Source organism: Phalangium opilio, unplaced genomic scaffold, assembly GCF_054372755.1.
Source record: "Phalangium opilio isolate 3A_F unplaced genomic scaffold, DU_Popi_V2 ptg000079l_1, whole genome shotgun sequence".
Taxonomy (NCBI): domain Eukaryota; kingdom Metazoa; phylum Arthropoda; class Arachnida; order Opiliones; family Phalangiidae; genus Phalangium; species Phalangium opilio.
In genome coordinates, this window is record NW_028324187.1 from 10,588,566 (window position 1) to 10,612,931 (window position 24,366).

Here is a 24,366-nt window from a genome sequence, read left to right on the forward strand (position 1 = left end):
AAAATGAAATTCCCTGACCTTTGAGGTCATCCATTTTCAATTTCCCTGACTTTTCCAGGTTTTCCTGGATTTCCAGGTCGTGTACGAACCCTGTAACAATCAATCAAACAAACAAACGAAGGAAGGACGGACGGACACTAGGCTTATAGTTGACAATTTTATTTACAACTAAAAGATAACACAGAAGATCAACAATTAGCTTCCAAATTTTTAGGCTTAAATAGACACATAAAAAAAAATAGAACGCCTTTAGCGCGCACGCGTAAAAGACAAAGGATCGAGGGGGTAAAGGATGGGAAGGGGGCGGGGCTACAAATACTGCTCAAAAGTGATTTAATAGTCTTTGAGTGGATTGGCCCGCCCCCGGAAATTCGAGACAAGGACACCGCGCGTCTCAAAGATTGAACCGAAAGTCAAAGTTATTCGACTTTTGAGTGATTAAATTTAGTCCCGAATTAATTATGGTGTTAATTAAGAGATGAGGGAAGGGAAGGGAAGGGAGGGAGGGAGGGAGGGGGTAGGGGTTAATTTAAAATGAATCTTCTTTAATTGGTAGGGTTCCTGAAATTGCCTCTTTGCGGCTTGACATTAGCTCGGCTGGAACTGGATCCGAACCTACGGTTGCGATCGTCCGTTGTCGAAGGAGACGATGTGGTTCGTCTGTTATTGTTTTCGCTACCGCCGCCATTCTTAAACCTGTACCGTTAAGAAATGGCACACACCCCCCCACTTTATATTAGAGTCATGCATTTCGGCAAAGGCCTAAGCGGAAGCCATTTAAAGCGGGAGGTTCATTCGTAAACGCCCTCTAAATAGGATTAACACGGGCTCATTTTACACAACACCCATTAACTCCGGTTCTATTATAGATACCCGGATGTCCTTTGAGTAGGTCATAGTCCTATTTGTCCCCTTTCCAAGGATACTTAAAACGTAGGGCTACGACAAACAGGGGCCGAGATATTAAGCAAATTGTTCATAAACATCGCTCCATAGCATGAGCACGGACTTATTTTACAAAACACCTATTACCTCTGGTTCTACAAGAGATAGGGGGATATCCTTTGAGTATGTCTTAGTCCTATTTGTACCCTTTCCAAGGATACTTAAAACTTAAGGTTCCACCAATCAGGGACCGAGTAATTAAGGAAAATGTTCATAAACATTCGCACCATTGAATTAACACGAACTTATTTTACATAACACCTATTAACTCCGGTTCTACTAGAGATACGGGGATGTCCTTTGAGTATGTCATAGTCCTATTTGTCCCCTTTCCAATGACACTTAAAAGATAGGGCTAGGACAAACAGGGGCCGAGTAATTAAGGAAAATGTTCATAGACACTCGCACCATAGGATTAAGACGTACTTATTTTACAAAACACCAATTAACTCTGGTTCTATTAGAGATACGGGGATGTCCTTTGAGTATGTTATAGTCCTATTTGTCCCCCATCCACCCATACTAAAAACTTAAGGTTACCACAAACAGGGGCCGAGTAATTAAGCATAATGTTCAAAGACATTCGCACCGCCGGGTTTCTAGCGTAAGGCAGGAAGGGGTTGCGAGTTATACCTTGATGGACGGGACGTGGTGGCTCTAATGGTGGCGACAGTCTTGGCGGTGGTAGCCGAGAAAGTGGCGGCCCGGCTGGGTGGCGCCCTGGGGGTGGTGATGCTACCAGGGTCAACTGGCTTCTTAATGAAAGATGGAAGGGTTGGCTTTGGTTTGCTAGCCGGACGAGGCACGAAAGGGGTGCGGTTTCGTCTGGGCGCGAATAACGAGGCGTGACCACCGTCTTTGTGTTCGTCTTTATGTTCCTCCTTGGCCGCTGGTCTAAAAACACCCAAGAAGTAAGTAAGTAATTAAGCCCAAGTCATCCAAACAAGTTTCGTATTTTCAATATATTTACCTGGGTGTGGACGGTTTAAGTTTCTCCTTGGCCAGGGCCTTTTCTTTGTCGGCCGCTACGGCGTCCTTGTCCTTCTTGGCGCCCGATTCGTCGTAGTCTTCGTAGTAAAGGGCATCTCCTTCGTAATCCTCGCCTCCCCCTGGTGGGTCGTAATCCGGGTTCGAAGGTTTGCTATTACCACCGCTGCTACTACTGCTTCCGAACTTCTTCTTGTTGTTGGTCTGAGCCAAAACAACTCCCAGGATGCACAGCGACGCCACGAGTGATAAGTATATCCTCTGAAATAGCAAAAATAGATTAAATTTGATTCGAGCAAATTGCGTACTTCGTTCATCAACACGTAACTCCAATGAAATTAAGCTTTATTTTTGAATGAAGGCGAAGCCCCGGGTCAATTAGCCCTCTCTTAACGAACCCTGTCCTATTCTGGACCATGGACCCCCGTCCTCCCTATCGCTCTATGATTACTTAAACCCCTAATTTAGCGCACCGTCATATTCAAATTAGTTTAGAGCGTGAAATAGGCCGGTTGTATTCGTCAAAGTTAATACCAAAGTTCCGGGTTCTATAGACTAATGGCACCCCATGTTATTTCCCCGTAGAACTTAATACAGTCGAAGGCAGAGGGCTGCCATTACTCTATCGAGATACCGTGATCGAAAAAAATAAAATAAATATGATAATTTTCGATGTGAACCCAAATAAATCTACGATAAATATAAACACACGGGTTTAATATTTTTAAAGCGTAAATGTCACTTAACATTGAAATTATCCATAAATAAACGTAATTAAATATGTATCCGTTGGAATCAAGCCCAGTTCCGGGTCGGGTCTATCGAGGTAACTTGACGGAACCCAAATAAATCTGTAAACACGAGTGTTTAATATTTAAACGCCGTAAATGTCACTTAACATTCAAATTAATAAAAACGCGGAAGCCCCCTTAAACAAATTAAAATAATTTGAAAGAAAATGTCACACCCGGAGGGGGCAAGAAAAAATTGAAAGTTTTAAAGGCGAAAATTCTTAAATTTCAATATCTTAGAAAAAGCATAGTACGTCATTGGTATTTAGCATGATTTTAACGACGTCCTAGATAGCTCGGGGAAATTTTTTTCTTCTTTTGAATGTAAGGCCTAAATAGTTGTATGTATATATTTTGTTGAAGTAACATTTTAGACGGGGAGTTTTCCCTTTTCGTTAATGAGTTGCTAAGAGGATAATAGGTCATCTTGACTGGTTTCTACGATGGCGTCACAAAACAAACACATAGGTACATTTGAAAGGGAGAAGAAGCACCATCCCAATTCTCTATTATAATCATTTTAAGCGCTGCTATCTGGATTTACTCGTTAAACTAGAGAAGTATTTATTATTTAGGTCGGGAGTGTTGTTGCTTTATTCCGTGCAAACCCGTTCCCCCTTTCGCCGTCCGTCTTACTTTAGCCTAAGGTGAGATATGTAAATTAGCTATCGCAGCCTTCGCTTTTAGTTATAAAAGAAACGGAACAAGTTGGTCTACCCAACCCGCTATAATAAGAGCTTCGCAATGCTTCCTCTCTTTTAAGTCTACCCATAAGTTTATAAGATACGTTCCTTCCATAAGTGTGTCATTCGTTAATGAGAGTTTGTCATGGATGGAGTGACGTAGGAGAAACGTCATAGATTCAGGGTAAAGCGAAGGAGGGGACGTCTGGTGACTGGGGCGCTGCTGTCAAAGGCTTAGTAATGCAAACTAAATAGGACGTAGATGAACTGCAACATTAACCACCGAGTGTAGTTAATCAATTCTCGCTTCCGTCGTTCTTGAACTAGCTCTCATTAAACCTCTAGCATTACGAAGTATAGGTAGTGACATACTTATGGTACTTATAAACTTATGGTGATACGTTCCTTCCATAAGTATGACACTATCTAAGCGAATTCGTAATGCTCTAGGTCCTATTTAGTCCGCATTACTAAGCTTTTGACTGCAGCACCCCATTCACCAGGCATCGCTTCAAGAGAATCTACTTCGTGACAAGCTCCAGTTTGTGACCAGTGACAAACTTACGGGGCAACGTATGGTTAGGAACTTATGGTATCGGTGTATTTGTAAGGAACGCGGATCTGTTGGCGGTAGAAAGCTATTGGCGGTAGAAAGGGGTGGAGCTGAAATTATTTTGGCATTTCCTCATATTTGTGGCGCAAAAAAAAAAAAAAAAAAAAAAAAAAAAAAACCGTTCGGAAGAAAGCAAGCGTTTTTCGTTCTGGTAAAAACATTTTTCAAATCCTGTTTTTGGAACAAGTCAGTCGCTTCCAATAATTTCACTTGACTTTTATTTAAACGTTTCTTGAATAACAAGAAAAAAGTTGAGAACTAGGCCTAGGTATCTCTCCATTTCTAAGACAGTAAGTAACACCCTATATAGGCCTACCTACTTGTTTCGTTAGAGCTACGAATTTAGAAGGGAAGCAAGATATATAGGCTATGTTTTACACGGAAACAATGTTAGAAAGTTGGTAATGCCCGCGGCTAAGCCTCGCTGATAAAATTGAATAGATATTCAGTAGACATTGAGTAGACTATAAAGATGACCCCATGGGAAGGTTTCGGGTCAAAGATGACCTTTATCCTTTTGCAAGGCTCGCCAAGTGAACAAAATTAAGTTCCAATTATAAATAAAAGTTTCAATAGTAGACATTGACGTCTCAAATAGAACGGCGGAAGTTATTCGAAAGTGAATGGTGGTATTCTTAGTAGGTAAAGAAAGGGCCGTCGCAATCAAGTCTGAGACGGCAAAAACTCGATAGGATAGGAAAGACTGGTTTGAAGGCCCGCTAATCCTGTCTAGCTTATTTTCGATCATATACCGGTAGTACCAGACCGTTGTCTTCCTTCCTCTTGGTGGGCCAAGAGTGTCATCCCCAAGGTTCCTTAGTAAACCTCGATAGGTAGGTCAATTTAAAAGTACCGGATCTATTTGATTGCATGCACGCCGCGCGCTACGCTACGCTATAGTTGGCGTGGTGGTTTTAGTCCAAGGCTATCCACTAACCTAACGATATAGACACGGCTTTTGAGAATTAATTATTTCCTACATCTCTGCGTGCTACGACTCCTTAGGTGGTGCTGGAAACCTTTTTAGATACATCAATATTTTACCGAGTGAGTTCATTAACGCGTCACCAATAACTCTTGTACACCATCTAGATCGTGGATTTGAAATTGCCCGTATACCATGCACCATCTCCCGTGGATGGTAACTCGTTCGTTCGCATTTCATTACCCACAAACACAGTTTGATGTCGCGTTCAAACCTAATTAAAAATCGTCGAATACTCTGTTGGTGGTGGTGGTGGTGTTGGTAGCGTTCAGGGTCATCTAGGTGGCTCCGTGCATCGCGTGCCACTGGGGAATTAGGGGGATAGTACTAGTAGAATGTTGAAAAACTTGTCCAGTCACTTTTACTATAACTCTAGCGCTGCTATAGACCCCAAACTATTCACTTAGGTACCTCTTTTTAACATAGCCGGCGTTGCCCGCCTCAGTATTAAGGTATACTGGAAAAAACCTGCCCCTGGGAAGAATTCCGAATTCCCCCGTTTACGATTTGGGGCTACACCAATTAAAAAACGAAAGGATACGCGAGGGAGTAGACACTTGAGAACTCGGGTGTACAATATGACTTGAACTCAATGCACTCTCAAAGCTGAATTGCGAGTTCCGAAGGCTTTGAACTCAATGCACTGTCAGAGCTGAACTGTGAGTTCCGATGGCTTTGAACTCAATGCACTGTCAAAGTTGAACTCTCTCGAACTCAGGTGTACACAGAGATCCAGAGCGTCTACCCCCTCGACGATATGTTTTGACGCAAAACACTCTTTGCTTATAGCAGTAGTAGCAATACATCCGCAATAGTAATTTTTCTTTATTTAGATACTACAAAACCTTTCAAAACCATTTCGAATAGAATTAATTAACCCTAGCTTTTACCAAAATAATAATAATAAATGGGGATTAAACCTTGGGCTACCTTTTCAAAGTGTCTAGTTGTCTACCATAAAAACGGGACTAAGGAAGGAAAGAAATTATGGAGTACAAAGCAGTCCGCACGGCCTTAAAGCCTTAAATCAAAATACCAGGGAACTGGCTAATTCCGACGGATACAACTGGTCTATTTATGGAAAATAGCCAAAAAATAGCCCAAAAAATCATTGAATTCTAGCGAAAAATTAAGAAGAACATATTCAAACCGCAAACACCTTAATTTCAAACCCGTTCGAGATAAAATATGTCAACTAATAATAAAAAGAATTAAGCTAAAAATTCCGTATTATAACTTTTAATCGCTTATATACGATTTTAATTATCGCGTTGAATTACAATTAATAATAAATTGTTTATAATTATAATTAAGCGTATTTTTTTAGGGGAAGGTCAGCCACCAAAGTGACGAATTGAACAAATAATTAAATGGGAAAGTTATAATGAATTTAAAAAATTTTAAAAACTTAAAACCTATCGCAATTTATAGATATTTGGTTCTGGGAAGTAATTACTAGCCGTGCCCCGAAAAAGAGATAACATTACGAGTGAGTGGGAAACGGGCCAAGGTCTGCAAAGCCAACGCTATAATTAAGATTACGGAAAATGATTAAATAGCTTCGGGCCAGATCAAATACTTCTACTATTTCCAGTTACCATAAATTTCATTTTTACTTTAAGTATTTCGAACTTATTGGTTTAATTATTTATTTATGAATGAATGAACGAAGGTTTTTTTCCTTTTCAATAATTAATGGCAACTCATTTGATTAGTTAATAAATGTCGCAATTAAATATTGTATAATAAATTTAATTTAAGGTCGATTAAATTAGATTTCAAATATTGGCCTTATTATACTAATGTAATTATATAATTGTTTTTTGGAATATTTTGCAATTTTTTAAGGTCAGATTTACCATTTAACCTTAATTAAAACAACTCGAATTTATAAGTAAATTTTTAAATTATTCAAATTATTTTTTTTACGATAAGTAAGCATATATTTCAATATTTAGAAAATTTAGGGTTTTTTTGGGTATTTTAAAGCGGGCCTGACTGAATGGTTAGAAAATTGAACTAGGTCCGTGGTTTAACTGAACTGAACCACCTCTAGTTGAGGAGTTACCACTATTCTAATCAGGCGTTAGAACACGATTTAATATATTAATTAAAACTAACCCAAAACACCACCAGTACCAGCACCAGCACCAACACCCCCAAAAGTTTATTCTAAAATTTGATTCTAAATTATTTCTTAAAGAGGGCCATATTTTTCCTGGAAGACTGCGAGACGCTTAAAGCCCGTCGTACACTGGCCAAGAGCTCTTTAAAAACACGTATCGAAATTAGTCGATAGCGTGTTCGGCGGGCTTGATTTTTATCAATGTAAAAACGGAATAATTTCGATGTATTTTTTTCTCTTTAAACTAATTCTTTCCCCTTCACCTAAATTTCGTAGCTCGGCGTCACAGCAGCAGCACGCAAGCACCGATTCCGAGAGCGAGAGAACCAAAAAATAAATCAAGCAATCTTTTAAAATAGCCCAAAACTAGTTTCAGCTGGTTCATAGAGACTAACGGCACACCGTGTTAAATCCCCCCATTCAGACTAACACCATCAAACGGGGAATCTGCCATTACCTTCATTTATAACTAACGAGACATACATTTAAATAAAAATTTCAATATTTAAAAATCAAATCACTCTTAAAATTAATAGATACAAGAGTCTCATAAAAAACCAACTGAAAAGAAATCGTAGCTCTGCTAAGTCTTAAATTCTAACCCTTTTAATTGTCCAGTACAATTAAGCAATTTCACTGAGCTAACCTAACCTAACCTAACCTAACAGTCGATCATTTTTGCAATATTGGTCCTCAATTAGTGGTAATATATACTTTCAAATTGTATCGATGAAAAACTAAACATAGGTCAATATGATATTCATCTCCGACATAACAAACAAGTAAGTTAGTAAGTAGTTAGTCCAGCTAAGGATCATACTGGTCCGTGGTCCAGGTTGTTGGATTGTATTGGGACATGGTAACTTCTTTTGGGGAATAGCAATACCTGATGAGAACGCGCGGCGATAAGACATTCGTGCCCATTCACAGTGTCTTTTACTTAAAACCAGTGTCTTAGCAGACAAGTACAAATTAAACTACAGATAAAAGGGGCTAAGGGGACATGGTAACTTCATTTTCTGATAAGACGCGCGCGGTGATAAGGCATTGGTTGCTAAAAATGGCTAGAAGCGCAATCGAAAGTAAAAATTAAAAGCGGATCTCATACCATTTTTTTAGGTGGTGGTACAGTTTTTTACTCGAGGAAATGGTACCGCCGTCTTGGTGGTGCTACTGCCGGTGGTGCTACTGGTGCTAGTGGTGGTTCTCGCGACGGGGAAAACTTTGTTAAAAATGAACGCGAGACTCTGCTACGATTCTCTATAAAATGCAAGTGGCGCACAAAATACAGCGATCGCTAGAAACGAGCGAAAACGAGTTTTTGTAGCTAACTGGCGTCTCCCCCTGGTGCTGTCACCGCGCAACTCCCTCTCCCTCTCTCAAAGACTTAACCAGAAAAGAAAATAATTTGACTTTCTAACTAACCGGTTATGTCGCTATTTTAAATAATAACTCGCCCCTTTCAAGTGAAATTTTAAAAAGAGTGCAAGAAAAAGAAAAATCAGGGTTTTTACAATTTTGGGAAATTTAAGCAACTAATTAAGTTTAAGTGTGCCACACTCAATCGCTCCTTGTTCCGGTTTCATCGGACATTCGAGCGACGCCGTCCATTTGGACGCTCCGTACCTTTCAGAAGAACTATAGCGGGGGTCAAATGATTATAAAGTCCGTGCTTGGTCATTCTCAGTTTATTTTTAAAGGCCGACTTCCAGCAGCAGCGAAAAGGGTTGGTTCTAGCGAAGTAAAAACCGAGCTAATCGAGACTAACAATGGAGATAGCGACCGTGCACCGATTTTCGAAGCCACACTTGGGGTTAGGCACGCTAACTGAAAGCCGTGCCTAATGTGGACGGTTGGTTCTAGCGAACTGAAGATACACAATAGAGAATTTCCTTCCTTCAGGGGAAAGCAAAAATTCGAGAGGAAATAAATTGAAAAGGAAATTCTCTATTGTTCATCTTCAGTTAGCTAGAACCATATTGCACGGTTTTCAGTTAGCCAGAACAAACCCTTTCCAACTTTTACCCCCAGCGGGGATTGGTCGATCAGTCCATTGTTAGTCTCTATGCTCGGTTTTCAGTTCGCTAGAACAAACCCTTTTCGTTGCTGGAAGTCGGCCTTTAAGAAGAACGTGTTGCCTTCTTCTCAAGGTTGGGACGGAGTAAGAGGTGAACCCCCTAGTCACGAAGCCCCATACCCCCCCCCTTTAAAAGACACAGCTGTCCCATTCCAGCCCCCGCCCCCAAACAAATACTTGGCGATTAAGCCACTAATTATTGAAATTGAAAGTATAGCTGAGGAAAAGGGAACTACTTTGTTCCTAAAACTAAGAATAAGAGGTGATAGACTTCGAGCTAGGGTGTGTGTGAGAGAGAGAGTGTGTCAGGGGGTAATGATGGGGGGGGGGAAATAGAACATTTCGGTGACGTAGCCCTCATTTGACGCTCCAGGATGCAATGGCGAGCGAACAGTAAGAACTGAAGGAGTTAAATAGTTTGCTCGACCATTTCTTTGCCGACTGGAATAGTTGACCCAGAAACGCCATTATACGCGCCGCCTCCAACCAAATTCAAATCACGTGACACAGAATGGTACCACCATTTTAAATTGAGGCATCCCATCCCAACATTATTCGTTGATATTTCACTTCATTACGCTAGCCTCAAGTTTAAAGTATCCTTGTATGGGGGAAAGAGGACTATAACATATCCAAAGGAGATCCCCGTATCTCTAATAGAACGAGAGTTATGAGCCTACAAAGTTCAGTGCTAAAATCAAAAGTAACCCAATAACAATAAGTGAGACAAAAATGAGTTTTCGAAGATATTGAGGTAGCCTCAAGTTTAAAGTATCCTTTTATAGGGGACATAGAGGACTATAACATATCAAAAGGAGATCCCTGTAGCTCCAATAGAACAAGAGTTATGAGCCTCCAAAGTTCAGTGCAAAAATCATAAGTAACATAATAACAATAAGTGAGACGATACCAAAGCTGACGAACATTTTCCTTAATATCTCGGCCCCTATTTGTCGTAGCCCTATGTTCTTAGTATGGTTGGATGGGGGACAAATTGGACTACAACATACTCAAAGGACAACCCCCTGTCTCTAGTAGAACCAGGGTTACGAGCCTCCAAAGTATAGTGTAATGTTAATCCTATGGAGGGGGGTATGTTTATGAACATTTCGCTTAATTACTCGGCCCCTGTTTGACGCTAATTTCCCTGAGGTTTCTGTCAACTAGTTATTTCCCTGATTTCCCCCTCGGTCAATTTCAAACCGATAAATCAATAAATCTCAATTACATACGGGGGGGGGGGGGGTTAAGTATTTCCAAAAATAAAATAAATAGAAGTTGAACCACCACGTCCTGGCATAACGTACTTAAGGCGTTACCGTTGTACCCATCCAATGTTAAATGTAAATCACTTCGAAGAAACAGCCAGCGTTAAGGTAGAAGAAGCAAACTCTGACTTAGAAACAAGGAAATTCATATATTGGTCGCTTTTGCATAGGCTTAAGGAAATCCGGGTCATAAGGACAAAGAGGTAGGCCTTACCTTAAGGCGAGAGAAAACCTTGGAGTAAAAATGTACACAAAAGGTTACTATGGAGATTTGAAAAACAATAAAAAAAAATTATCTTCGGCGTCCTTGAATACAAAACAGTCACCACCGAGTTCAGTTTCCAAAAATTAACTCTTTCCCGATAACAAATCTAATTTCAAGCTTGATTAACAAACAAGTATTTTCGATTTGATAGCAAAGACAGCCTCGTCATGATAATTATACCAAAGAGAATATTAAAAGAGGAGCAGAAACTTTGCAAATGGGGACCGGCTTTGAATTTGGAGAAACTAGGAGTTCCGGTTGTTGTTCTACTTTAAAATTACCTTTTGTACGACGTCTAATGTCAACCCAGAGATTAACCCTTTGCTACCAAAAATAATAAGCTGTCGACATAATTTAACCAATAAAAGGCGTTGCTGCTTAGCCAAAAACCAAAAAAACGAATCTAGCTAGTCCAAAACCGTGGTGGCAGGGGTTTTCAAAAGCCTTGTGAAAGGCTAGACGTTCTGCTCCTCTTGGTACATATTCTCTTTGATCATACACTCTTCAACGTTGCTGGCAATTTTAGTAAAAAAATAAAAGGCAATCGTAATTTTTGCCCAATAAAATCAAATTCCTTTTGGGTTCCCTTTAATTTAAAATTTCCCTGATCCATTGTTAATCTACAAGCAAGTCGGGGCCTAGTTACTATTAAGTGGACAGTACTTGACCAAAAAAAGGCCAATGAAATGACCAACCAGTGGGAAGAGGGGGGGGGGGAAAGGGGGGTGTTGGGCAGCGTGACCAGTGAGTGGCCTCTTAACTTCAACCGGAATATATTAAGTATAAACACGCGAGTAACGCCTGTGTTTCTTTTTTCTCGTACCTTGATAGCCCGAGTTGAGTTGACAAAGGCAGGGTTCATACAACTTTTGGAAAACAACAAATTTCCCTGAGATTTCCATGAAGTTTTCCCCCCATATACTTCCCTGAATTTTCCAGGTTTTTCATCCCCGTATGTGGAGTATCCTATGGAGCAAATGTTAACGAAGGAGGAGGGGGGGGGACAAATTGGACTATAACATAATCAAAGGACATCCCCGTATCTCTAGTGGAACCAGAGTTACAGCCTCCAAAGTACAGTGTAATGTTAATCCAATGGAGGGGGGTATGTTTATCAACATTTTGCTTAATTACTCGGCCCCTGTTTGACGCAAATTTCCCTGATTTCCCTGAATTTTAATGAAAAATTCGAGTTTTCCCTGAGGTTTTTGTCAAATATTTATTTATTTCCCGATTTTTTGCAGGTTTTCTCGGTTTTCCAGGTTTGTATGAACCCTGATAGCGTAGTTGACTTTTCACTCGGCAATAATCGAAGTGGCGCTACCTTTCAACCTTGACTTCGTGGACAAACGACTCGGGTGGGTGCTAGATCTAAGACGGAACTCGTACAGAGTCGTTAAGTACTTTAGTTTGCGGGGGGGGGGGGGGGCCCAAGTCGTGATAGCTGAGCGCGCTAATATATTGATTCTTACAGGCAACTACTTGGACACTCGAGGAGTGGAGTTCACTTTTCGCGCGCTAACCAAACAAACTCGTCCGCTTTTCTTAAAGGATAGTTAACGCAGGCGTTAGGGGGTTCCACGCCATTCACTCGCTTGCTGGTGTGGCTTCATCCTCACTTCAAGGGACGACTTACTTTCTTATATAGGTAAGAAATATATTAGTGTCCTTATAGTTTTAACGAGTGTCTCTCTCGAGATCATTTTTGGAAGAGTCATCACCCTGGTTCTATAAGAGATAAGGGCAAGTCCTTTGAGTTCGCGATAGCCCCGTTTCACCTCTTTCCAACGGTACCCAATAAATTGGGCTTCAACAATCGGGACCCGAGTAATTCAGGGAGATAGCCCCAACCACTCCGCGACTGTTACCATAAGTTCACAACGGCTAGACTTTACGGTTTAGCTCGGACATTCAAAATACAGTTTTGTTCAATAAATATCATTTATTCAAGGTTAATTATATGATAATTACATTTAAGTCGCGAAAATTAATTAAAATATATATTTTCCATGTTTTACCCTTCATATTATAGGTTAGGTTAGGTTGGGTCGGGTTAGTTCGGGTCGGGTTAGGTTGGGTTAAGTAAGGTTAGGTTGGGTCGGGTTAGGTTAGGTCGGGTTAGGTTAGGTTAGGTCGGGTTAGGTTAGGTCGGGTCGGGTTAGGTTAGGTTGGGTCGGGTTAGGTTAGGTTAGGTCGGGTCGGGTTAGGTTGGGTCGGGTTAGGTTAGGTCGGGTCGGGTTAGGTCAGGTTAGGTTAGGTTAGGTCGGGTTAGGTCAGGTTAGGTTAGGTTAGGTCGGGTCAGGTTAGGTTAGGTTGGGTCGGGTTAGGTTAGGTCGGGTTAGGTTAGGTTAGGTTAGGTTAGGTCGGGTTAGGTCAGGTTAGGTTAGGTTAGGTTAGGTCGGGTCGGGTCAGGTTAGGTTAGGTCGGGTCGGGTCGGGTCAGGTTAGGTCGGGTCGGGTCGGATCAGGTTAGGTTGGGTCGGGCTAGGTTATATTTTAGGCTATTTTATGGTATTTGGTGGCTAGGAATAAGGAACTGGTCGGGTTTTTATGGTCATGAAAATATTAATTTTAATTCATTTCCGCCGCGACTTAAATGTAATTAATTATCATATAATTAACCTTGAATAAAGGATATTTATTGGAAAAACTTCGTATTATGAATGTGCGAGCTAAAGTTGCTAAACCGTAAAGTTTCTCGGGAGATAAGTTATAAACTTATGGTAACAGTCACCAACTATCAACCGATCCTAGATTACCTTTCAACTCCCATTATAAATGCTCCACGCTATGAACGAGTCGTATCCCATTCTAGCTCAATCCCATATTAATCCTTGCAAGTTGCAACTTTCGCTAGCTGGTAAAGGGAAAGGCTGGTTCGTAGTAGTTCGCGCTCGCTCTGAACTTGCTCTAGATTGAGTAACGTCGCCGCGATATCAAATTAATCAACGCGATTAAATTTAATCAAAGATAACTAAAGATAATTAGGATCATCATCTTTATTTTTAGTAGGGGGTGTGGCAGCATTTCCAAGTATTTAAAAACGTAGGAAATGTAGATTGATAAGTATAGTAAGTACGGTCGATACGTTTATTTCTACACCGACTCAGAGTGAACTCACTGATCTGATGACCTACTTCTTCTTAAGGGGGAAACGGTCAGTAAGCCTTGGATAAAATCACGTGGTATTGTTTACTCATAGCTAGTCTAAATCGCGCGCGCTACCCGCTACTAAAGCTCGGTTTTCCTCAATCTCAAAATTGGTTATTGGTAATTAACAAGTGTATTTTTAATTAAATGAATCACGTAGTTTCACCATTAAGTATCTCGTTTTTTATCTAATTTAATTTAACTAAGTGTTTTAATTCTCTAGTGTTTAGCCTTAGTACTTAAATTTGGAGTGGTTTTTCGTTAGCGTCGCGCGTCATTTAGGAAGGCTATGGTTTGACCTAGTGAAGATATAGCGGGTTGAAAATATTGCGCAATATTTTGTTTTCGTTGACTTCTAATCCTAGAAAGTGTACTGTGTCGCCGTAGCGAGAGAAAAGTGACCAAAGGATAATTAGTAATTGCTTGATTTATTCGTTGACCATGAACAGGTTGGGATTTTAAAGTGACTGCAAACTGTTTGCTAAAGAAAAACGGCGCAAAAGCGAGCGCCATCATCAATATACACCGCCCCCAACCATGGAGCAAAATTTGGGCCAAATTGGAAGGCCCGTTGGACCATCCGAAATGAACCAAAATGGGGTTATACAACCATTACTTACTGGTAAGTACTACACCCTCAACATAATCTTAACATTAAAATCGCTAATTCATTCAGTGTACCTTTGAGTACAAGTCCGTGTGCCATAGAGTAATGATTGGCTCAGTTTACCAGTAATGATTATACAAAACTCCGTGTACCATAGAGTAATGATTAACTTCGTGTCTGCCATAGAGTAATGATTAACTTCGTGTCTGCCATAGAGTAATGATTAACTTCGTGTCTGCCATAGAGTAATGATTAACTTCGTGTCTGCCATAGAGTAATGATTAACTTCGTGTCTGCCATAGAGTAATGATTATACGTAACTCCGTGGGCCATAGAGTAATGATTATACGTAACTCCTTGGGCCATAGAGTAATGATTAACCCCGTGCCTGCCATAGAGTAATGATTAACCCCGTGCCTGCCATAGAGTAATGATTAACCCCGTGCCTGCCATAGAGTAATGATTAACCCCGTGTCTGCCATAGAGTAATGATTATACGTAATTCCGTGGGCCATAGAGTAATGATTAACTCCGTGTCTGCCATAGAGTAATGACTATACATAACTCCGTGTCTGCCATAGAGTAATGATTATATATAACTTGTACAACTGCGTGTAGCATATAGTAATGAGTATAATGTAATTGTACCCAATGGACCTTAGAGTATTTATTATTATATAACTCGGTGCACCATAGAATGACTATAGACATAAAAACTCCTTTAAAAACAATATACTATTTAATAATAATAAAACCAATGTAGATTTATACCAAATAACGATGGCTTACGCTTATTGGAAGAGCAATAAATGTTCGGACCACGCAGTATTTGACCTATTCTTTCGTAAAAACCCATTCGGGGGAGAATTCACGGTCTTCGCGGGATTGGAGGAATGCCTCAAATTTCTACAAAACTTCCATTATTCACCAAGCGGTAATAAGCCCCTCCCCCATCCCCATCCCCTCCTTTGATTGGTCCATAATAATTAATGATAATCACGGCAGACATATCGTACTTAAAACGAACCCTTCCTCAAAATGTCGACGAGAAATTCTATGAATTTCTGGGTAATCTAACGGCCAAGGACGTGATATTGTACGCCGTTCCCGAGGGAACAGTCGTTTTCCCCAGAGTTCCTCTCATCAGGGTCGAGGGACCATTACCGGTCGTTCAATTGTTAGAGACGACGCTATTGACCTTGGTCAACTACGCCAGCTTAGTGGCCACCAACGCGGCCAGATATCGCATGGCCGCTGGCAAAGAGATTCAACTACTCGAATTCGGTCTGCGTCGCGCTCAGGGACCAGATGGCGGATTGTCCGCTTCCAAATACGCCTACATCGGAGGTAGGTCATCACTCGGCCCCTCCCCCTCCCAATATCCCATCGCTAAGCTAACGACCAGCTTCGGGAAATTTCATTAGTTGATACCCCTAGTTAATAAAGATACTTTATGTCCTTAATACGAGGTTTCGACGGCACCAGTAACGTTCTTGCTGGCAAATTATACGGGATTCCCGTCAAAGGAACTCACGCGCACGCTTTCATCATGTCCTATTCCAATTTCGATATCTCAACGAGCATGGTAAGTATTTTGAAGCCCCCAACAAAGGCGTCATACCAACCAACTGATCCTTCCTTAACCCCATGGACTAAACTTGACGCAGATACTAAATAATGTCGTGACGGGCGAAAAGGTGGACTTTGTCAAAACGTGTCTCAAATGGCAAAAGGAATTATCTCAATTTTTGCACGTTTTAAACGACGAAGCCAGTAGCGGGGAATTGGCGGCCTTCATCGCGTACGCCGTGGCCTTTCCCGATAGCTTCCTGGCCCTGATTGACACCTACGACGTCCTCAGGTAATTACTTAACCGTTTAAATAGTCGCCAGTGATTCATTTTGGGAAAGACTATCCTCCGTAGCGTATGTTATGTTGCATTATTAGAGAGAGCGCGGCATGACGTGTTTTTTGCGGTTGTTTTGTAGGGGAAGGCAATGGACGGTCATTCCTCTACATTGCAATGGTCTCTCGAAACACAAAATCAGGTGAACCAACTCTCTACTTTCCTTCCACTCTCTCACTCTCTCTTTCAATCATTTACAACTTACTTACACTAATTAAATCTATCTTAATTAATAAGTCTCCACTAAAGCTACCTTACTCTGATTTTAATTACAATTAACCTTCTTTCAACCCTCCTTTTCTTCTATCGACCTATGGCCGCCAAGAGTTAATTACATTAAGACCGTCCAATGCTTTCTCTCTCGGTACTAAGAAGTATTTTGGGGGGTCAAAGGTGACAGGTTCGCGGTAAAAAACAAATATAATAGGGCCAACTACGCGAGGACCCAAAGGACCTGGTCCAACTAGACCATTTTGACCTTGGTAACCCGGCCCCCTACTCCCCCTCAAAGGTCATCCATTTCCCCCGCGTTAGTCACGTCGAAATGGTCTATTGTACACGATGATTGATTGTAAACGCGGCCATATCTCAGTTGTGACGTCAGTGTCCAGGTAAAACGTCACGGGATTAGCTTGGGCAGTTGGGGAGGGGGGCGGGGAATGTTTGGTACCTCTTTAGTTCTATATACAAATAGTACACGCGACGTCACACTAATTAAGGCTTCCACGTTAGCTCCTATTGGGCTTTGAACGTCTTACCACTTTCTCCAATAGGAGTGGTCTTCTCAATTTCTGCGCAGTCGCGTTGGCTCTAAATGACTTAGGATACAAAGCGATTGGAGTTCGAATAGACAGTGGCGACTTGGCCTACTTATCCATAGTTGCCAGGGAAACGTTTGAAAAAGTTGGCGACAAGTAAGACCGGAGCTAGAGCTAGGGGGCGTGGTGACTGACGCGAAATACATTCTTTCATTGGCCTATTTCATTTTGGTTCTAATATAGGTACAACGTGCCTTGGTTTAGCGGAATGACGATTATCGCCAGCAACGACATCAACGAGGACACCATCATCTCGCTAAACGAACAGGTTTGATAATGATAACAATAAGTCTCGCGCGTGCGCAATCGCGACATTTGCACGCGCTTCTTTCGGTGTCTTGCCATTTTATCTCTAAGCAGTAAATCGCAACGACATAGTCTCGATTTCAGGGACATAAAATTGACTGTTTCGGAATTGGAACTCATTTGGTCACGTGTCAAAAGCAGCCCGCTTTGGGGTGCGTTTTCAAGGTATTTCCTTCGAGGCCGTTTCTAAAGTATCGATACTAGCGTCATTTCTCGTTTTACGTCATAGCTTGTCGAAGTTAACGAACAATCTTGTATAAAACTAAGTTTGGATGTTGAGAAAGTGACCATTCCCAGCAAGAAGACCGTTTATAGACTATATGGTCAAGATGGTAAGCTAAACAAGACCCCCCACATTTGACCTCTGACCTATAATGTATTTTCGGCGCAGGATACGCCTTGGTTGATCTAATGCAGAGAGTTCACGAACCAGCTCCCGTCGAGGGACACAGGGTCTTATGTCGCCACCCATTTCAGGTCAGAATATAATTATACAGGGTTCATACAACTTTTGGAAAATAAATTTCCATGAGGTTTTTCCCCATATACTTCCCTGAGTTTATGGAGTATCCCATGGAGCAAATGTTAACGAAGAAGGGGGAGGGCAAATTGGACTATACCATACTCAAAGGACATCCCCGTATCTCTAATAGAACCAAAGTTATGAGCCTCCAAAGTATAGTGTAATGTTAATCCTATGGAGGGGGTATGGTTATGAACATTTTGCTTAGTTACTCGGCCCCTGTTTGTCGTAGCCCAAAGTTTTTAGTATGGTTAGATGGGGGACAAATTGCACTATAACTTACTCAAAGGACATCCCCGTATCTCTACTAGAACCAGAGTTACGAGCCTCCAAAATTGGGTCAAACGCTTTTCCTATGGAGGGTTTGTTTGTTTACGTTTTGCTTAATTACTTGGCCCCTGTTTGTCGCAGCCCAAAGTCTTTAGTATAGTTAAATGGGGGACAAATTTAACTATAACATACTCAAAGGACATCCCCGTATCTCTAGTAGAAAAAGAGTTACGAGCCTGCAAAGTTTATTTTCAAAAATGAAAAGTAACCTCCTAACAATAAGTGAGACAAAAAATAAGTTGACGACGATATTGAGGTAGCCTCAAGTTTAAAGTATCCTCGTATGGGGGGCATAGAGGACTATAACATATCCAAAGGATATCCCCGTATCTCTAGTAGAACAAGAGTTATGAGCCTCCAAAGTTCAGTGCAAAAATCATAAGTAACATAGCAAATATAAGTGAGACGATACCATACGTTGACGAACATTTTGCTTAATATCTCGGCCCCTATTTGTCGTAGCCCTATGTTCTTAGTATGGTTGGATGGGGGACAAATTGGACTATAACATACTAAAAGGACATCCCCTTATCTATAGTAGAAACAAAGTTACGAGCCTGCAAAGTATAGTCTAATGCTATTCCTATGGAGGGGTTGTTAGTTCACGTTTTCCTTAATATCTCGGCCCCTGTTTGGCGTAGCCCTACGTTCTTAGTATAGTTGGATGGGGGGTAAATTGGGCTATAAAATAATCCTAGGACATCCCCGTATCTCAAGTAGAAACAGAGTTACGAGCCTGCAAAGTATAGTCTAATGTTAATCCTATGGAGGATATGTTTATGAACGCAGTTTTCCCTGAGGTTTTTGTCAACTATTTATTTCCCTGAGGTTTTCCCTGTTTTCCAGGCTTGTATGAACCCTGATTATATCGCCTCAATTAACTACTTAATTAATTAATAGACTAACTTTTAATTAATATTCAGGAATCTAAGAGAGCTTACGTCATCCCCAGCAAAGTGGAAAGTTTGCAAAAACTTTGCTGGCAGGATGGAAAAGTAAATATTTCTATCTTTATGCTAAGCCTAACAAACTAAGTAAGTAAGCCAATTAACCAGATTTAATTAATTACAGATCTGTTCCGAACTACCAACCTTACTAGAAGTCAGACAATACGTTAAAAATTCCTTAAAAACCATCAGACCCGACATTAGGCGAAATTTGAACCCGACTCCTTACAAGGTAAAGAATTACCGCTACCTGTCCTTACTCACTATTAGTCTACAAATTATGAAAACATTTAGGTTTCTGTCTCGGACGAATTGTACCAATTCATGCACGATCTGTGGCTCCAACACGCACCAATCGGAGAATTATCCTGAACATTCTTAATTACTTAATCATTTTAATTCGTTAAAAAGTATTCCACATCATTTAGTGAAATTTTTAAATTAATTTTTTCTATTGATTGTCAAACGAACGCAGAAATCTCACTTAGTAATTAACTAATTTTGTTTAAAATACTGTTAATTATTTGTCATTTTAGAATTAAAATTGATTAAAAGTATTTGGGCCTAATTTTTGAATGATTGATAGATTGGAAACAACACCGACTGATATCCAATTCAATCAATGTTTTAACCATCGCCTCCTTATTATTTCTTTAATTATCATTAAGCTGACATTAAATTACGTTTAATTAAGCCTATATTTATTACCCACGTTGATTATTAACATTAAACTAATCAACCGAATTCAAACCATCACCAAATTTGACCAAGGCTTAGCTTACCTTTCAAAATTTCAAGAAGCCATTGTTTTACCAAATGTAATCCTCCGCAGTTTCATCTCTCTCTCTCTCTCAGACACACACACGCACTTATCCTAATTATTTCATACCAATTTCGTTGGTAATTATTACCGTTAAACTTAATTAACATCGCAATTAACGATACAAAACACCGACGTAAACGACAATGACAGAAAACCGCCAAAACTAACCTCCGCGGTCAATTACTAACCCGTGACCCCAGACCGGCAGCGGCAAAGCTAGCAGACGCCTTTAGGTGCCAATACTTTAAGCCACAGCCTACTCGATCACGCTTTTTTCCAAAACGCAACTCGTAGTAATCATTTTATTATTTATAAAATGTTTTTATTATTGCTTGGGTTTCACTTCCCATACATTACAACACAAGTTACTACGATTAATATTAATTAAATTAATGTCGACTTGATCCTAAAAGGGCGGCTTTTGCAGATGCAAGAATTTTGAAGGCTTCTTCGCTACCGGGCGCCTTACTCTTATCGGGATGCAATAAAACCGCTAATCTGCGATAAGATCTATTGATCTCTTCCCTGAAACGCGTCAAACCTCCATCAGGACTACTTAATAATTAACATTAAGTATTCAGGCGCCCCCCCTCCCTCCCCTGGGCTGCAGGGACGAAGGAGGACTTACTTTAAGGCGCCAGGTTGAAGTCCAAGCTTGGCGTAATTATCTTTGCCACAGCGCAACTGATAAATGGCTTGCACCTGTTCCTTGGTGTAAGAAGGAGCCGGTTTGGCGGCGGGGGGTTTACTTCCGGTTTCCAGCATCTGAACTATGTTAGTGAACAAGGCTTCGAACATTTCGGAAATGCCGGCTCCCGTTAAAGCCGAAGTTTCAAAGTATAAAAAACCGTGAAGTTCAGCCCATAAACGGCAATCCGCTTCTTGAACAACGCGACGTTTATCACACTGGAAGAATAGAATTAACACGCGACCCTTTTTTACACCCCACTTTGGAGGCTCCTAACTCGGGTTCTACTAGAGATACGGGGATGTCCTTTGGATATGTTATAGTCCTACTTCTACCCTTTCCAAAGATACTTTAAACTTGGGTCTACGTCAAACAGGGGCCGAGTAATTAAGCAAAATGTTCATAACCATAGGAACAGCGTTACACCCAATTTTGGAAGCTCGTAACTCTGGTTCTATTAGAGATACGGGGATGTCCTTTGAGTATGCTATAGTTCAATTTGTCCCCCATCCAACCATACCAAAAACTTGGGGCTGCGTCAAACAGGGACCGAGTAATTAAGCAAAATGTTCATAACCATAGGAACAGCGTTACACCCAACTTTGGAGGCTCATCATAACTCTTTTTCTACTAGAGATACGGGGATGTCCTTTGAGTATGTTATAGTCCAATTTGTCCCCTATCTAACCATACTAAAAACTTGGGGCTACGACAAACAGGGGCCGAGTAATTAAGGGAAATGTTCATAACCATACCCCCCTCCGTAGGATTAATTTGTAAGCTCATAACTCTGGTTATGTTATAGGCCTATTTCACCACTTTCCAATGATACTCGGTACCAGGGGTTACCCTTAAATATTTTTTGGACCAAAATTTCCCTTGTACAGGGCTGCCAGATTCAGCGCGTGAAAATGATAGAATTATAGCCAGGGCAGGAAATAAGAAACATTTCTTTTAGGACACGTGTCCAGTCATAGCCCACTCGATCACGCACGCTCCCTGGGGCAAACTAGTGTCGCATCTTCATAGTCAAGCTATCAAAACTCATTGGTCAAAATGTCCGGAGACCTCCTTAGTTTTTAAAACAATTATGGCTGGGACATTTTAAAATTTTATTGGACAATGTCCAGTGTCAGGCGCGATTCTTTCCAGCCCTGACGACGACTGTGTTTTCTTCTGATAGGCCTAACTCAATTTGATGAAGATGTTCCGTTTTTTTCACATTGAGATAGTTGGTTTTGAATAAAATATTTTTCCCCATGGAATTTCCTGTTTGACCATTTTTAAAGGTCATAATTTCCCTCAATCTGGGTACTTATGTCCTTTCCATCCTTGGTTTACAGACTAGGAGGGTTCATACCATTTACCCATGGAGGCCTAGCATTGAGCCAGGCCTTTGACCTTCTTACTTACTTTATTTCCACAAAGAATTCCCACGATTTTATCGGATGTTTCGGAGGTTCCCAATTCGTGGGATAATTCCGACATCCAATCATCTAAGGCTTGGAAAGTTGATAAATTACTGACGTCAAAAACTAAAAAAACCCCGTGAACTTCGCGGTAAAATTCCGTGCGAACCTTTTAAACAAATTTAATCGTCATTAAATTAATATTTAACTTCTTTTAAATTCAACTTAAATTGTTTACCTCGTAGAAAAAATTGTGACCACTCAAATCAAAAATGTTAACTCTGAGATCTTTATCACCTAAATTAACCCTAAATACGCGCGTACCTCACTTAAGTTTTTAAATTAATCGAGATTAAGAGTACTAAATACGTACTTCACAACGCCGTAATCGACACCGACAGTCGCGATGTATTTGCTAATGAAACGTTTTTCACCCAATCTTTTAATAATGCAACTCTAAAAAACCAGTCAAATTTTAAGGATTCATTCAAATAACAATTTGATCAATAAATATCATTTATTCAAGATTAATTATATGATAATTAGTTACATTTAAGTCGCGGAAATTAATTAAAATATATATTTTCTATGTTTTTCTTTATTTTATCCTTCATATTATAGGTTAGGTTAGGGTTAGATCAGGGTTAGGTTAGGCTTAGATTAGGCTTAGATCAGGGTTATGTTAGGCTTAGATCAGGGTTAGGTTAGGCTTAGATTAGGCTTAGATCAGGGTTATGTTAGGCTTAGATCAGGGTTAGGTTAGGCTTAGACTAGGCTTAGATCAGGGTTATGTTAGGCTTAGATCAGGGTTATGTTAGGCTTAGATCAGGGTTATGTTAGGCTTAGATCAGGGTTAGGTTAGGGTTAGATCAGGGTTAGGTTAGGGTTAGATTAGGGTTAGATGGGTTAGGTCAGGGTTATGTCAGGAGGGTTAGATTAGGGTTAGATTAGGGTTAGATCAGGGTTAGATTAGGGTTAGATCAGGGTTAGATTAGGGTTAGGTCAGGGTTAGATTAGGGTTAGGTCAGGGTTAGATTAGGGTTAGGTCAGGGTTAGATTAGGGTTAGATCAGGGTTAGATTAGGGTTAGATCAGGGTTAGATCAGGGTTAGATTAGGGTTAGGTCAGGGTTAGATTAGGGTTAGATTAGGGTTAGGTCAGGGTTAGATCAGGGTTAGATTAGGGTTAGGTCAGGGTTAGATTAGGGTTAGGTCAGGGTTAGATTAGGGTTAGGTCAGGGTTAGATCAGGGTTAGGTCAGGGTTAGATCAGGGTTAGGTTAGGGTTAGATCAGGGTTAGGTTAGGGTTAGATCAGGGTTAGGTTAGGGTTAGATCAGGGTTAGGTCATATTTTTAGATATTTTATGGTTTAGTGGTGGCTGGGAAGAAGAAACTGGTCGGGTGGTTTTAAAGATCATGAAAATATTGATTAAAATAGTTTCCGCGACTTAAATGTAATTAATTATCATATAATTAACCTCCAAGATATGATATTTATTGGAAAAACTGTATTTTGAATGTGAGAACTAAAGTTTTTCCCAAAATAGACTTACTTTTCCAACTTCGGCATCTCCCATGCTCAGAATTTTAATACATTTGGAATGGCGTTGTCTATTGCGATGATTTTCCATGTTTGAACTCGGGTTCATCACGCAGACACACACGCAGGGAGACCAAGATTAGCACTAAGCCTATTTTTCCAATATCTTTTTAAGTTCAATTTGGTCCTGTAAGGCTTGAATATTTTGAGTTCGTTTCATGTGTTGCTTTTCAATGTCTCGAATAACTCCTTCTCTTAAAGAAACCCTCTGGGATTCCTGATTGTAGTGGACCAACAAGATCGTGCCAACGGAAGCCACGACCGCGAAACCCAGAAAGATTTTCGAAGTGCTTGACATCTAATGAAAAGAAACTATTAAAATCGGTCACGATTAACATAAATAAAATAATTTTGCTAATTATTATTATAAGAAAAATGAAATAATTACCAATTTTTAAACACGTAAAACGAACAGCAAACTCGAGCAGACGACTTATAAAAATATCCTTATTTATAGCCCTGTCCAGGCTAGGAAATAAGACAGGTTTACAGGTCAAAAACCAGTTTATTAATAGCTTGGACC

At 40.4% G+C, this 24,366-nt stretch overlaps 2 protein-coding genes across 5 annotated transcripts; one reads left to right on the forward strand and one right to left on the reverse strand.

The window, feature by feature from the left end:
• Positions 1–143: 143 nt before the first annotated feature.
• On the reverse strand, positions 144–23,939 carry LOC149654910 (uncharacterized). The gene is made up of 7 exons (XM_089846635.1): positions 23,797–23,939; positions 22,619–22,701; positions 22,484–22,553; positions 22,250–22,414; positions 1,916–2,193; positions 1,579–1,839; positions 144–696 (listed from the first exon to the last, which is right to left on the reverse strand). Exons 1-7 carry the CDS (start codon positions 23,890–23,892, stop codon positions 546–548), a joined length of 1,104 nt encoding a protein of 367 aa, XP_089702761.1. The 5' UTR covers positions 23,893–23,939; the 3' UTR covers positions 144–545.
• Positions 13,573–19,882, forward strand: Naprt (nicotinate phosphoribosyltransferase). 4 transcript variants are annotated; one of them, XM_089846632.1, is made up of 14 exons: positions 13,573–13,899; positions 14,338–14,510; positions 15,259–15,429; positions 15,501–15,842; positions 15,965–16,080; positions 16,163–16,356; positions 17,175–17,315; positions 17,403–17,487; positions 17,598–17,690; positions 17,755–17,857; positions 17,917–18,002; positions 19,302–19,373; positions 19,450–19,557; positions 19,620–19,882. In XM_089846632.1, the coding sequence occupies exons 2-14, from the start codon at positions 14,426–14,428 to the stop codon at positions 19,695–19,697; spliced, it is 1,674 nt and encodes a 557-aa protein (XP_089702758.1). In that variant the 5' UTR covers positions 13,573–13,899; positions 14,338–14,425; the 3' UTR covers positions 19,698–19,882. The 4 variants fall into 4 exon arrangements, with proteins under 4 accessions (XP_089702758.1, XP_089702757.1, XP_089702756.1 ...); XM_089846631.1 differs by having other exon boundaries at positions 13,573–13,895; XM_089846630.1 differs by lacking the exon at positions 13,573–13,899 and having other exon boundaries at positions 14,046–14,510.
• Positions 23,940–24,366: the final 427 nt, after the last annotated feature.

Excerpts from the sequence above, each read along its gene's own strand:
- LOC149654910 (XM_089846635.1), bottom strand. The coding sequence starts at position 23,892 with ATGAACCCGAGTTCAAACATGGAAAATCATCGCAATAGACAACGCCAT. Across the intron at positions 22,702-23,796 it reads GAGATGCCGAAGTTGGAAAA|AGTTGCATTATTAAAAGATT; the intron begins GTAAGTCTATTT and ends CTGGTTTTTTAG. Across the intron at positions 697-1,578 it reads ACCACGTCCCGTCCATCAAG|GTTTAAGAATGGCGGCGGTA; the intron begins GTATAACTCGCA and ends TTAACGGTACAG.
- Naprt (XM_089846632.1), top strand. The coding sequence starts at position 14,426 with ATGGAGCAAAATTTGGGCCAAATTGGAAGGCCCGTTGGACCATCCGAA. Across the intron at positions 16,081-16,162 it reads TCGATATCTCAACGAGCATG|ATACTAAATAATGTCGTGAC; the intron begins GTAAGTATTTTG and ends AACTTGACGCAG. Across the intron at positions 19,374-19,449 it reads TTTGCTGGCAGGATGGAAAA|ATCTGTTCCGAACTACCAAC; the intron begins GTAAATATTTCT and ends AATTAATTACAG.